This window comes from Amphiura filiformis, chromosome 15 (genome assembly GCF_039555335.1).
Source record: "Amphiura filiformis chromosome 15, Afil_fr2py, whole genome shotgun sequence".
Taxonomy (NCBI): Eukaryota; Metazoa; Echinodermata; class Ophiuroidea; order Amphilepidida; family Amphiuridae; genus Amphiura; species Amphiura filiformis.
The window spans coordinates 63316693-63332656 of record NC_092642.1 but is presented as its reverse complement, the minus strand read 5'-3'; the positions used below and the strand labels follow the sequence as shown (position 1 = coordinate 63332656).

The 15964-nt window shown below is 37.5% G+C and overlaps 1 protein-coding gene across 1 annotated transcript in view; it reads right to left on the bottom strand.

Moving 5' to 3' along the window:
* LOC140171939 (death-associated protein kinase 1-like) overlaps nt 1-15964 on the bottom strand; it is a 238219-nt gene that overhangs the window by 93503 nt on the left and 128752 nt on the right. The window contains 1 exon segment of the mRNA XM_072195283.1: nt 13977-14030. Within this exon segment, the coding sequence (XP_072051384.1) occupies nt 13977-14030 (54 nt within the window).

The following is a 15964-nucleotide window of genomic DNA, read 5'->3' as shown; positions in this document are numbered from 1 at the left end:
CTTCTCTGGCACATTGCTGTCCACAGCAAACAACCATGCCTACAGCCTTCCCATCATGCATTATTTTAGACTTAATTACCAACACATAATTTTGAATATAACACACACAAACCTGTTCATTAGACCTTCTTTCAACCCAGCAGATATTCTCACTATGCTCATCAATATCAAAAATCTGCTAATAAATTAGGAATTTTCCAAAATATTTACGGACTAAATGATTACACAAAATCCTGAATGTTGATAGTATCTTAGACCACAATGTGACAGTAAGTTCCCCTGTGTGATTCACAGCAAGAAGACTCATCCACGTGTCACACACAGGAAAACAAGGCACTTGTCATGATACAAACTGATTCCTGATTGCAGGTCCTTACATACAAAGTCCTATGTGATGCAATCAAGCAAATGAGCTATATATCGAGCAAAATTCAGTTTTTAACTTTTATTGCATGTGCCAATTTCAGAGCATAATTTCAATGACAACTCCATCACAATTGGACATATTGTTCTAAAGATATGGCCATTTTAAGTGTTGATAAGAACAATAAAATACAAAAGAAGTTGAATACTATTATTGGCTTATCTCAAAATCAATTTTGCTTGAGCACATCACATTAGGTGGGTTTGATAGGAGCATGACCTAGTAGAATTTGCACTCAAATATTGAGACAAAAGAAAGCTGACACACAAGACAAATGGTATGGGATCTATAAAGGCAATCATAAAGCTTGATATAAGGGAAGTAGGTAATGCCCAAGACTTTTGTTTTCATATTTTTTTTGTCAACTTGACTATACAAATGTGTTACTTTTTGGTCACTAGCAGCAAAAGCACAAAATTTGTATTTTTTTGAGGCTACTATTATATGAATGGGTTGTATTTTTGGAGGGAGAACAGTGCCAGTGCATTGATTTATCACCCCAAACTAAATAAATGTACAAAACTAGGGGAGCTGATCCTGGCTGTGATGGGTTAGTAAGGTTGATTAGGGCTTGCGCTGATCTTGAAATTGTGCCTCCATGGAATGGTAATTACAGAATGATTCGGGCCATGCTGAACAACAACTTAATGTAAAGTGTGCAGCCTTGTAGGTTATGAAGATCATCACCCCGATTTTGGGTCACAATGTAATCAATAAATCCCTGATTTATTGATTTCCACCAAAATGATTTTAAATGCTGTTTTTTTTTGTAACTATTATATTCCAACTTCCTTTTACTGTGAGCTGTCATAAAGCATATCAAGAGTAACGAGCAGCTAATTTTACCTGAAAGAAAAATGTTATATAAACACGACATACATAAGCTACATACCAGAGTATCTTCTTCACCTGTGTGCTCAGTCATTGCTGAATATGTATTGAAGATGACACGCTATGACAAGCAGTTGTGATGATAAGCTTAATAAGCTTCAAATACGAACAATGTACTACAGATACCAAAATAAACCATCAAAGTTGGGTGTTCGAAAGTGGTTGTCAAAATGGTAATCAACAACAAAGCAATATTCCATCAAAGATGAGATGAGATGATACCACAAGCAGCCGTGAAATGTATAGCACAAAATACACCAGGAAACTTTAGTGTTCAAAAATGGTTGCTGTCAAAGTGATATGATATGGTAATCCACAACCAAAAACCAGCCGTGAAAAGCAATATTCAGTTGCCAAACGACTAAAAATAAATTGAGCGTGGCTAATTATAGCATTTCAAGTATCGTTTGTTTCAGAAGTAATTAGCCTTGATGCATGCATGAGTATAGCCAATACTATATTAATATTTACAAGGATACGTACGCATTATATGCTGATTAAATTTGTTGCTTTGCAACATTCCACTTTATCAATAGCTAAAAATTGCTAGCATATGGTAATAAACATATTGGGCTTTTCACGTTTATCAGGACTTTTCACATGAATGTATCAGCTACATAGGGTGAATAATTAACTAGATAAAATCAAAATAGGCAAAAAAAAATTTGTTTACTGTCCTCCGACCGACTATCCTTTAAATCTGGAAAGTTTTTATTGTACAAAATGATACAGACTTTTTGAAACAGTTTTTGCCCACTGCTAAACTGTTTTAAAACATTAATGAAGTGGTCCAGTAAAGAAAACCCCAAATCAAATCTATTCAGGCTTTTTTAAGCTCCAATCATTGGCAATGAGCTCTTGATTCTTGGCCTAAACAACATACACAACGTACATGTACGGATGTTATTGTTAAGACCCCATATTTTGTGTTTCTGAGTTTCAATTTGGATATGTATCCATGTAAGCAAATGAACCCAACATACAATCCTGGAAGAAAAAATGATGGCCCACTTTGCCTGTTTCTCATAAACATGATAAATCTTTGTCTCCGCTACCCCAATTCAATGTTGGACCAACCATGTTGTCAACAGGTCCCCAAAAGGCTTTCCAACATTGAAAGATGGGGAGTGGGGAAGTCTGTGCTCCACATTGCATGCATGTTTCACCTGCCTCTCCAATTTTAAAAGGGAACACATTTTACTTATTTAGTACAAGTGTGCCAACTATTTTTTCCAGTACAATATTTCATGAACACCCTGTACCTCTATTCTATTTACCTGCCTGACAGGGTTGCTTAAACCGTTAAGCCCAAATCATGGATCACATCATCAAAAAGTCGCCCAATTTTTTTCTTAGCCATTGGTTTCTATGGGAGGACATAAAACTACCGAAAGTCGCAGGATCCAATGTTGAACAGTCGCCTAATTTGTTTTTAACCAGTAGATTCTACAGGAGAGGAAATGTTCAAAAGTCATGATAAATCTTCCAAAGTCGCCAAATTGGGCTGCCAAATCACGAGTTTGGCAACCCTGCCACAACCTTATTCAATACTTGTTGCTGATACAGTTTCACACTAATGTTCAAATAGCCAGATGGTGAACACACTTTCCATAACAACTCAAATTTTCATGTCAAATTTTTTATACCTTTTACCTGAAACACTTTAAGTCTGGTGACCCCCCCCCCCCCGGTTGAAACCTTACACACAAATATGTGAAAATATTTATCAACATGTGCTGTATTCAAAGCACAAATTAAAAGCAGAATTCAAACTTCTATTACTGTTTGATATTGCATGACTGAGTGAAATTGAACGTGTTAAAATTAGTATTTTCTGGCATTATTGATCTGGTATAGGATGATGGTGTTGATACTGTCCCATCCTGCAAACATCCAATGCGTAGGATGCTGGCATTATAATACCACTGTCACTGTTACTCCATAGTAGAGTGAGATGCACAAGTACAAATGTGTGGTTCTCGGTGGCAATAATTACATGCATGTGTTAGGGAGGCAGCACATGCCCTGTGGGCATCCCCATCCTCCCCTTCCCCCTTAAATACCGGCTGTACTGCCAATATTTTATACATTTTTAACCATTTTGTCACATATTACCCTCCTGAATGTCACCTTCACCCCTTTACATCACCACTCTGAACTTCCCTCCGTGACATCTTTCCCCACTGTTGATTCCTTCACCCCTTTACATCACCACTCTGAACTTCCCTCCGTGACATCTTTCCCCACTGTTGATTCCTTCACCCCTTTACATCACCACTCTGAACTTCCCTCCGTCACATCTTTCCCCACTGTTGATTCCTTCACCCCTTTACATCACCACTCTGAACTTCCCTCCGTGACATCTTTCCCCACTGTTGATTCCTTCACCCCTTTACATCACCACTCTGAACTTCCCTCCGTGACATCTTTCCCCACTGTTGATTCCTTCACCCCTTTACATCACCACTCTGAACTTCCCTGTGACATCTTTCCCCACTGTTGATTCCTTCACCCCTTTACATCACCACTCTGAACTTCCCTCCGTGACATCTTTCCCCACTGTTGATTCCTTCACCCCTTTACATCACCACTCTGAACTTCCCTCTGTCACATCTTTCCCCACTGTTGATTCCTTCACCCCTTTACATCACCACTCTGAACTTCCCTCCGTGACATCTTTCCCCACTGTTGATTCCTTCACCCCTTTACATCACCACTCTGAACTTCCCTCTGTCACATCTTTCCCCACTGTTGATTCCTTCACCCCTTTACATCACCACTCTGAACTTCCCTCTGTCACATCTTTCCCCACTGTTGATTCCTTCACCCCTTTACATCACCACTCTGAACTTCCCTCCGTGACATCTTTCCCCACTGTTGATTCCTTCACCCCTTTACATCACCACTCTGAACTTCCCTCTGTCACATCTTTCCCCACTGTTGATTCCTTCACCCCTTTACATCACCACTCTGAACTTCCCTCTGTCACATCTTTCCCCACTGTTGATTTTAGATTTATACGCAATTTTCATCCAATCTTGCCCCTTGAAACATGCCTGTTAACAAATGTGCAAACTCTATGAATTTAAGTTCATCTTTCCCTTTAGTATGGATTGCAAATACAAGATTCTTGGTTAAATATATTATACCATAGAAATAATAATATCATTATGATAAGAAATTTCTTTTACCAATTTTCTGATTTTTATTTGCATTTTCTCTTACCAAACATATTATATATATATCACTTATATCAGTTTCTTTTAACAAAATAATTCCCAATGAATTTTTACACCACTTCTTTTCACTCAATAATTCCCAAATAAATGTTTATAAATTATAAATATACCTTTAGTGTTTGAACCTGTAATTTTGTATACAGGTCCTCTGCTTGACCAACAGAATATGAATATGCAAATACTTATTTGCATATTCATAAGGCTAATGAATATTCATATGGTTTCCCAACCCTGGAATTAATTAACTGTAAGTTTGATATGTTTAAATGACAAATCTTAAATAGCCTACTTATTTTCATATTCATAAAGCTAATGAATATTCGTATGGTTTCATAACCCTGCAATGAATTAGCTGGATATTTAATTATCATGTTAAAATGACAGAGCTTAGAATTGGTCCATTTCTTTTTGTTGGTTAAAAAAAACCCCTACAAGTTGGTAACTCTGCTTAATAAAATACATACCCAAGCACACAGTACTATGGTAGGCCAATAGAAATTTCCCAAGAGAAACTTACAGGGATTATTTGAGCTATCTGATGAAAAAGCATGAGCTACTTTAGCTTACTTTGATCCCGTTGGCCATTGATGCTTATCGATTAAGTCATGGAGCAGTAAAGCATCATTTTCCGTACTGAATATCTCTGTAAGCTTTCAATTTGACCCTGTTCAATAATTCCACATAATTTGACTGTTTCCTGTAACATACTTGGGTACAAAGTCAACATTGGGGGATATATATTTCCAATTGAAATTCACACACTCCCTATGGAAGACATGGCCTTAATCTCCCATGGGAGTGTGAATTTCAAATGGGGCTACCTGAATGGGTGATTCCAATTGAAATCTACACCCCTGTGTGGGAGATTAAGGTCATGTCTTCCATAGGGGTGTGTGGATTTAAACTGGAAAAGCCCATTTTCACTACATTTATAAAAAGATATACAGTCACAACACAAGTTAGTTTTATCATACTGATTAGCTATGCTAATATTTTCAATGTGTAATCTTTTCTAAAATTTCCATTTATATATAAACACTGATTAAAAAGGAAGAACTTGAAATAAATCTTAGATATATAACTATAAGAATATGAATTTAGCATTATATTTCTATTATTAAATATACAAATTAATCCAATGTATACAATTATGAGTACTTAAAATTATATCTTAAAGGCATTGAAATATGTACAACTGATTTTTGTTCACACACCGTGAAGTCAAAGTAATATAATTTACTCCATGTTTTTGACATTTTTCTTTGATTTTTGTTTGATTCGAACCTACAGTGTTACTATTTCCTTACAAAAGTTTTTTGGAGGGCCACTGAGATTTTATTAAGCTTAAATATATATACATAACTATTCTAGCATAAATATAAAATATGTCTTAAATAAAGCAGCAAAATATACTTGGCACGTTATGGCAATGCAAAAACTGAGAGCTTTAAAAAGAGATAAAAGCATTATAATATAATATAAAAACTTGAACCATCACAAATTCCAAGTGACTATGTGGTATGCCATTCTCTAAAATGCAAATGTCAATGCTGGTCAATATCTTATCTGTTGGATAAAGCAGTTTTCCCATTAGTTGGTCATGATTTACCCAACACTACCAATATTATCACATCAGTTGGCAACAATTTTGATTTGCCCATTTATTTTTACTAAAACTGGATTAAGTTGGGAATAGTTTTTGCAATTTGAATTAATTTTCTCAGCTGCAAAACCCTGACTGTTGCTTTTATGACGTCTCTTGGGCCACATTGGTCAGCAAATTCCTGTAAAGTGTGCTGAGGCTTGTGGCTTTATGCTTGTGCGTAGCACATAAATCTGTTCACTGCGTTTAAAAACTGTGCATAGCACACTATAAATCACTGCACTGCACTGTTTTTATGTGCATAGCACACTATAAATCACTGTGTTGCGCTTGCTTATCGATTAAAATTGTTCAGCAACTTTATTGAACGAAGGCGACTAAGCATGCCAGTCCAATTGTGTGTCCAACCTGAGTCTCTCTTTTATCATCTTATGGAATACAACTACGGGATTCAGCATACGTCATAATGATATCGTACATATTATTTCTTTTTGCATTGGTTCTCATTATTTGCAGTAAGGCAATGTTGTAGCATTAAATGGAAGCACAATTATTAAACACAATTTAGACACTATTTCTGCAACCAATATTGGAACATTTCATAAAGGATGGCAGAGGGATATATCAACATACAGGCCCACACAAAAGGCCTGGCCACAGTGGTTGTCATTCATGAGGTGGAAGATACAGCAAAGATAACATGAAGTTCTGTACACGTATGAATTCGTCTTCCATTATGCTCACTTTGGACATAATGCACCTCACCTTTTACCTTAGTTTACATTATGATACAAACATATAAACCTTTGTACAATGTGCACAATGATAAGTGGTGACCGATTACCGTACTAAGTTTGTAAAATCACATCCCTCATGAAAAATCAGTGTTGTTTCTCACTGTAGTTCACCATCAGTTTAGATTTATGGATAATTAAGGTTTAAAGCATAGTGCAACAAGTGGAACATGTATTAATTGTACCATAATTATGACGTTAACCAATAAATTGTTAACTTTCCATCTGAATATGAAAATGAATATGAATTCTTCATATATCCCATCATGCACTATTCCAGCTGTCTTTGAAGCATGAATGGGCTATTTCAGTTGTGATCCATACCCCCCTATGGAAGACATGACCTAATAATCTCTCACTAGGTGGGTTTACATTTCAAATGGAATCACACATTCATGTGACTCAATTTGAAATTCACTCTCCCTGTCTGGATGATTAAGGTCATGTCTTCCACAGGGGGTGTATGGATTTTAACTGGAATGGCCCAATGCGTGCCTCACTGTTGCACATTTTAAAACCCATGCGCGCGGTCAAGATTGCGTACCACTACACAACCAAAGGAATAAAGCATGCTGGGATACATATGATCACACCTTGCTGAAAAGTCGATCAACTTTCTCAACAAAATATGAAGAGCCTTGTTGACGTCTTATGCATTTTATGTCACAAATGAAGATTTGGCGATGCCATATGGATCAGTTTTTGTTTGTGTTTGATTTGCTTTGTTTTATTTTCTCTGGAAAGCATTATTGAATGCAAACAAGCAAGACAAGCCGTTTATCACTAAAATTGATTTTTTTTAGATACGATGAAAAGAAATGTTGAACTTCTCTTCTCTGCCTTAATATGATGAAAAAAGGGTGAATCTTATATTTACTTCACTAACAGTTAACTATTGTTTTGCCATGGTTGAGGTTAACTTTTCTATTTGACTCATGTGGAAAGGTTGTTCATCCATATATTGATAAAATGTTTTTTAGGCAAACTTGTGCTCAACATGTATTGTTCATCGATGTTGGACCATTTTTGTGGACAGGCTGTCTCAGTGAGTTCCTTCTTAAACACTGGTCTAAAGTGCATGTTGAATAGAATTGTTTAAACATCTTTTTCTGAATACAAGTATTTTACAAGAAAATATTAGAGCCTACATTATACGAAAGCTTATGAAACAACCAAATCTATGATCCACCTGACATCACGCCCTCTACCTTAATAGCAGCAAAACACTGGGAACATATCTCAGGGCTAATAAACCATCACCGGTGCAACATTTATAAGAGCAAATAGTAAAACTACAATTGGTACAAACTACTAGTACCATATATCTTGGAAATCTTGGTATGGGAAAGTGGTTCTCAAGTCTATTTTGATAACCATCTAGTAGATGATATCAGTTCAATTTGCATAAATATATACAAATTTTTGTTTACATGCAGATATATATTGCTTGGGGAAAATGGAAGTATAATTATAATTTATTGTACATTTCATCAATTGCTTTGTATAGTATAAACCAGACATTTTTTAAGTACATGTATGATATCTACAAGGGAAAGTTCCTGCAGAATGTGGTATCTACAAGGGAAAGTTCCTGCAGAATGTGGTATCTACAAGGGAAAGTTCCTGCAGAATGTGGTATATTGGAGATAGAACCGAGGTAGTACCTCAATACACTGGGCTATTCCAGTTGACAACCACACACCCACTATGGAACACATGACCTAATCTTTCAAACGGAGTCACCCATCTAGGTAACCCCTTTGAAATCTACACTCCCTGTGTAGAACATTAAGGTCATGTCTTCCATAGGGGGTATATGGGTTTTAACTGGAATAGCCCCCAAAGTAGAGTAATTGTCCAGAGTCCTTTGTATATTGAGAGAGAGATCAGACCCGTAAAGAGGTACGGTGTAATATTGGTGGCTTTTTAGCTTTCCATGCAGAGCTGCTTGAAAGGAAACCAATTCTTGGAAAACCGTAACATTTTATTTAATTACAGGAGGAAACACAAAAAGTGATCCCACCTGAGAATCAAACTTAGGACCTTGAGTTTGCGAAACCTTTATAATTTATGCAACAAAAAATTTGATATATGAGCCGTCACCTACCATACCTCCTGTTGCGATGATAATTTGTCTATATTGATCATTTTGTCCTTTACCTTAATCATGAAGCTCCTGTGGCACAGTATTGCAAGGCATATGTCTCGCAAACCTGAGGTCCTGGGTGTGATTCCCGCGTGGGATCACTTTTCCTGTTTTCTCCTTCGATATTAGGTAATGATGGTGAAATTGTTGAAATCTTATGAAATTTGTCATTTCCGTCATTAAAGCCTACAGCTTTTTTTTCACCAAACCCTTTTAATTCAATCGATGGCTACATAATGATCAAAACACAACATTATACAATACCCCATGATATTTTGTTGTATGTTTTAGCATGCATTCTCATTCAATTTCATTCCATGCCATGCATTATGAGAAAAATGAAAAAGAGACATTAAAAATCACACTCAATGCAGGTAAATGCAGAAGAATGCAATGAAAAATCAAAGATAAAGAACTTTTTTTAAAGTTTTTAATGAGGATAGGCAAATCTAATAGTTTGAGTAGTGGATGTCGGTGCAACCGTTATCATGGTTATCCACTCCCATAAAATATTGGACTTGCCTATCATTTATAAATGAATCTTTTATCATACACTAAGCCAAAAAAGAAACTTATAATTTTTCACAAGGTCATATCTTAAAATCCTGTCTATCAAAATTAACTAAAATTACACACAGGATTGCCTCAATACTCTCCTCACCACACATGTCAGCAACCAATCAGTTGGCCAACTGACACAACCGCCAAATGCACTGATATGGAACAACTTCCTGGACCACATTCACAGCCCTATTGGCACCCAGCAAAAGAAATCTGTGAGAATGATCTTAAATCACAGGTCACAGCCAACAATTTTAACAACATTAAGTTAAAAACATTAAAGAGAGTCAAAACAAACTTACCAGGATCATCATGTCACATGTCCAAACAAATAATGAAGTCCTTTAGTAACGGGAAACATGGGGCAATCTTCCCAAGGATATCATCAGGAACTTGGTTGGAAGCATGAGAATCAGGTGCACAGCATGCGTGCAAGCGCACGGTGGACATACCCGTTACTAAAGGACTTCATTATTTGCTTGGACATGTGACATGATGATCCTGGTAAGTTTGTGACCTGTGATTCAAGATGCCGTTCTCACAGATTTCGTTTGCTGAGTGCCAATAGGGCGGTGAATGTGGTCCAGGAAGCTGTTCCATATCACTGCATTTTGCTATTGTGTCAGTTGGACAACTGCTTGGTTATTGACATGTGTTTAGAGTGGAGTATTGAGGCAATCATGTGTGTCATTTTGGTTAATTTTGATGGACAGGATTTTAAGATACAACCTTGTGAAAAATTATAAGTTTCTTTTTCGGCTTAGTGTATATTCCCTGTATTGTGTATGAAGTCAAGAAAGGCTTCAAAACTTTCAGCATAAGCTTGGACTTGGTTTTTTAATTGACTGCATGGATCAATTTGCAGAAGTTCAGAAGCCATTCTTTGTTAATCTCTCAATATTGGAGCATGCAAAAGAAAAAACATGCCATGCAAAGCTTTGAAAATAGTAGGCCTATGAGTTTGGCAGACTGCCGAATATCAATTTGTCTTCGTTAAATTCATGTTACACATGAATTATCTTGAATTAGTTGCTGCACTGTCTTTACACTGCAGTGTGGTGCTGTGTCACCTGATCCACTAACAGGGTTAAAACTAACCCTGAATAATTATATGCTGCCATCTTTCACTCACTTATCGCACTGATTCACTGTTTAAGGCCAAACAAATATTGTTGTGTTGCCCACAAATGGGAAAAATGGGAAAGTTGGGTGAGTCGGTCAGATTTCTTTTTTTTTAAACCTTCAACCATTTTTTTCGGCCTAATTGATATGCTCAATGCCACCTGGTACCCTAACGTGTGATCCCCTGCCCTAATTCAATGCCACCTGGTACCCTAACGTGTGATCCCCTGCCCTAATTCAATGCCACCTGGTACCCTAACGTGTGATCCCCTGCCCTAATTCAATGCCACCTGGTACCCTAACGTGTGATCCCCTGCCCTAATTCAATGCCACCTGGTAGTACCCTAACGTGTGATCCCCTGCCCTAATTCAATGCCACCTGGTACCCTAACGTGTGATCCCCTGCCCTAATTCAATGCCACCTGGTACCCTAACGTGTGATCCCCTGCCCTAATTCAATGCCACCTGGTACCCTAACATGTGATCCCCTGCCCTAATTCAATGCCACCTGGTACCCTAACGTGTGATCCCCTGCCCTGTTATTCAATGCCACCTGGTACCCTAACGTGTGATCCCCTGCCCTAATTCAATGCCACCTGGTACCCTAACGTGTGATCCCCTGCCCTAATTCAATGCCACCTGGTACCCTAACGTGTGATCCCCTGCCCTAATTCAAGAAAATTTCTGCCTATTATGAATGTAACAAAGAGACAAAGCACTATTCAACATTCTGCCAAATTCATGATATATATTAATAATATTCATTTTTTTACTTAAGAATTTATTGTTGCTTTTGTTTATGTTCTTGTTGTTATTTTAATTTATTGTCTTACAAAGACAAATCAAGTCCAAGCTAGACAGAAATGTAAAATGTATTGGATTGGTATCATATATAACTACAGCACTGATAGGCCTACGCTCATCATATAAACAGCAATAACTTAATATATACGATTTACAGGTCAGGTTTATCTGGCTCAGTTTTCAGATAGGGCTATTCCAGTTGAAATCCATCTATCCTCTATGGAAGACATGACCTTAATCTCAAGTGTGAATTTGAAATGTGGTTACCTGAATGTGTGACTTCATTTGAAATCTACACCCCTGTGTGGGTGATTAAGATCATGTTTTCCACAGGGGGTGTATGGAATAGAACTGGAATAGCCTAATGCCTTTCGAATAGTAAGTGTAAAGTGAGTGTTCAACTGTTATAGGATATCTACGGGGGGGGGGGGGGCAACATTATGAATGACGAATGACACCTTATTTTGTCTAAACGGGAGTTTAATTTTTTCTGTCTCGGACAAATTATGAACATGATGCATGCATCATCATAGTTCCATCATGGCAGAAATTGTCCCACTTTTATGGGATGTCCTGCTCCCCCTGGCCTTCCTTCTGCTGCTGAATATCATCTGACTTCTAGCGATGATGAAAACATGGAGGCAAGCAAAGCAAAACAAAGAAAGAGAAAGAGAAAAACAAAATACACAAAAATCATAAAAATCATGTCAGAAAACAAAAGCAAAGTGATGCATGTGCTGATATATACAGCAAAAACAAAAAAGTGTGTGCTTATAAACAAAATCATGGTGGTGTACATGTGTGCGTGTGCTGTTACAATTGCAAGATAGAGTGTGTGAGTCATGTTAGTCGGTGTTAGTTTTCTATTAGCGGTGTCAAACGTTGAAAGATGCGATTAAGTAGAATGAGCGATGACGGATAACTTTATTAGTAGTCAAATTCTTACAAATTCACTGCAGATTTCAAAACAAATAATATATCACAAAGAACACATTGTTGCATATTGTACAAGCATGTTAAATATGACTTACTCATCGATAGTAGGGTTATTGACACAATTTTTTTTATCACTATAATCTTAAATATTACACATCCTTACCCAGAAATTATGCTGCACGACAAAGTTAGGTTTGCACAAATGTGGACATCAGGGAACTGCTAGAGTACGACAAAGTCAGGTTTTGCACAAGCGTGGAGATCTGTGAGCTGCTAGAACACGACAAAGTTAGGTTTGCACAAACGTGGACATCAGGGAACTGCTAGAGTACGACAAAGTCAGGTTTTGCACAAGCGTGGAGATCTGTGAGCTGCTAGAAACGCGACAAAGTTAGGTTTGCACAAACGTGGACATCAGGGAACTGCTAGAGGACGACAAAGTCAGGTTTTGCACAAACGTGGAGATCTGTGAGCTGCTAGAGCACGACAAAGTTAGGTTTGCACAAACGTGGACATCAGGGAACTGCTAGAGTACGACAAAGTCAGGTTTTGCACAAACGTGGAGATCTGTGAGCTGCTAGAGCATGACAAAGTCAGGTTTTACACAAACATGGACATCTTGGAGCTACTAGAGTAGAACAAAGTTGGGTTTGCAGAAATGTTGACATCTGGGAGTTGCTAGAGCATGGCAAAGTCAGGTTTTAGATTTTATAAAGGTCATTCTATGAAACACAATGCAGCACAGTACAGCTGCAGATTCTTTGTCAAAACAGTACCTTTTTATGCAAAATACCTTGCCATGTGTAGCAAATGGAACTCAGTCCTTCAGCTGCTTCTAATGGTCCCCACCTATCCCCCACCAAATGACCCCCATATTTTCAGACTTTGCCATCATATTTTCTCCATCTCAATTTCATTTTTGCTCCTCACTAGTTACCCCACTCTTGATGCACTATTCATATGTTATACCAAGTTGAGCTATTCCTGTTGAAATCCATACACCCCTATGGAAGACATGATCTCCCACACAGGGGGTGTCAATATCAAATGGAGTCACTAGAGATGGGCACCTTGTTGTTCCATGCAAAATGATGCTATCTCCTGTGTTCCTTTTGAAATTCACACTCCTCCCTGTGTGGAAAATTAAAAGTCATGTCTTCCATAGGGGATATGGCTTTCAACTGGAATAGCCCGATGCTTTCATATGACCACACATCATATTTATGTGCTGTGTGTGAATGCTGGGGAGTAAAAAATAACTGCTGAGAGAAACCAAATAGAGGAATTCACTAAACAGTCTTAATAAATGCATGACACAGAGAACACATTTTAAGTTAGTCCATGCAGGTTTATATCATTTGTTTTTACAAAACATGCAAATGTGTGATAAGTTGATGTGATTTTTTTGGTGATAGCATGTTAGCAATTTGCATGCACAATACATGTTTTAACTTACATGGCGCCGCCTTAATCGGCCACTGAGTTTTGGAAACTGATGACATGAGCGGGTCTGTAGGAATGGATGGAGCAGCACAACAACACATCAATCACAATATCAATACATGATCTGGGCTATTCCACTTGAAATCCTTACACCCCCTATGGAAGACATGACCTTAATCTTCCACACAGGGAGTGTGTATTTCAAATGGGGTTACCATGCAGAATGGGTGACCACATTTGAAATCCACACCCCCTTCGCGTGGGGGATTATAAGGTCATGTCTTCCATAGGGAGTGTACTGATTATAATAGCCCAATATCAATACATGAAATTAATACAAGCATACGGGTAGATTGAGGTTTAGGGTGCAGCAGAGGCAGCGCAATGGCAGAGTTCGATAACAACTCGATAGTTTCTATGGCAGCGGTTCACAAACTGTGATTCACGAACCGGGGTCACAAACCATTTGAAATAAGGTTGCGAGCAAAATCCTAAACATCAACATAAATATCAACTAAAATTTAACAACCCCAACTATAAATTGTGTTTTCTAAAGCTGCTTCATGTAATCTACATGAATTCAAAATGTTCTCATGTGGTTTCACCTGTCCTCCATCCCTGGATATCTGTGGATATCTACTGCTCTACTAGTTTGTGGGTTGCGACAAAATAGTCGGGCAAAAATGTCGGGCAAAATTAGGTAACTACTGTTCTATGGTATGAACTTTCTTAATTTCACAAACTTCTGATTTCTTATATAATAAGTTTCAAAAGACCTTTATAAGAGTTTTACAAAAAATGATTGCATCAATCATGCATGACTATCAAAAAACGTTTTCAACAAATTTCTGGCGATTTGAACACATATCCGACAACACAGAAGACATTGTTTTCAATACGCTGCATCATGAAAGCACAATATAGTACATAATTGTTGTGGCCAACCTGGATCTGGATTGATAATCGGCACCGCCTCCTCTGGAGGATCACGCCAACCACACCATGCTACGCACTCACCCCAACTAGTGTGCGATTGCTTGTGGTGTTTTTGCTTATCGTATGTGGCATCATTCTAAACTATTTTCTGAAGATTTCAGATCAGATGCTTTATAGATGTAGAGATCAACTCGATTTATGCCCGTACCTTGAAAATGAGACTTGAATGAATATCTTTTAATCATTCCTAAGTAATCAAGTACAAAAAGCTCCTTGTAGTATCACACAAAATTAAACTATAGTCATATTTAAAGTTAGCATCTATAATAGCCCACAGTAACATTTGCACTTTTCGTGCTCAGATATAAAAACTGTGAAATTGTGAAAAAATTACCACTTTTACATGACAGTATAATGGGTTATTTTCACCAGTGGTTAATTCTAATTTCAACTGTTCTGAACAGCTATTGTATTCGCGGTTTGATACAGCTACATATTGAAGCCTATGGATTACAAACATTTACATAGGGCTCAAAATGTGCGATTGCTTGTTTAATTACAAAGCGCAAAAATTAAACCCCATGAAAAATGTGTGGTTATGCAGTGCCGGTATGCAGTATATCTTGCTTGCAAACCCATACATTCCCTATGTAATCTGATATGATTCAACAGGTATACCCATCCATCATTACACACTGCCTAATCACAGTGATGCCAATGCAGTCAATTTAGCACCTAATTGGGCTACTTGAAGATTGTTTGCAGTGCCTCACAAATTGTGCCACAACTTGTCTAATACTGGGCTACTTTTGTAAGTGTCAGGCTGTTGCAGTTTTTTGATATTTTTTCCTGGGATTTGATTCTCCTAAGTTCCAAATTGCAATAACGATGTGTTTTGTGACCATTTATTGAGTGGTCAGTACTAAGTACAGTAAGCAAAAGAATTATGGTAGCAGTTGTGTTCACCCCTGTATATCCTAAATTAAGACAAATGAGTCAAAATTAAAACAAGCAGCCGATACCCGTACACTTTAGCTCTGATTTAAGACCTTATTTGTTTAAATT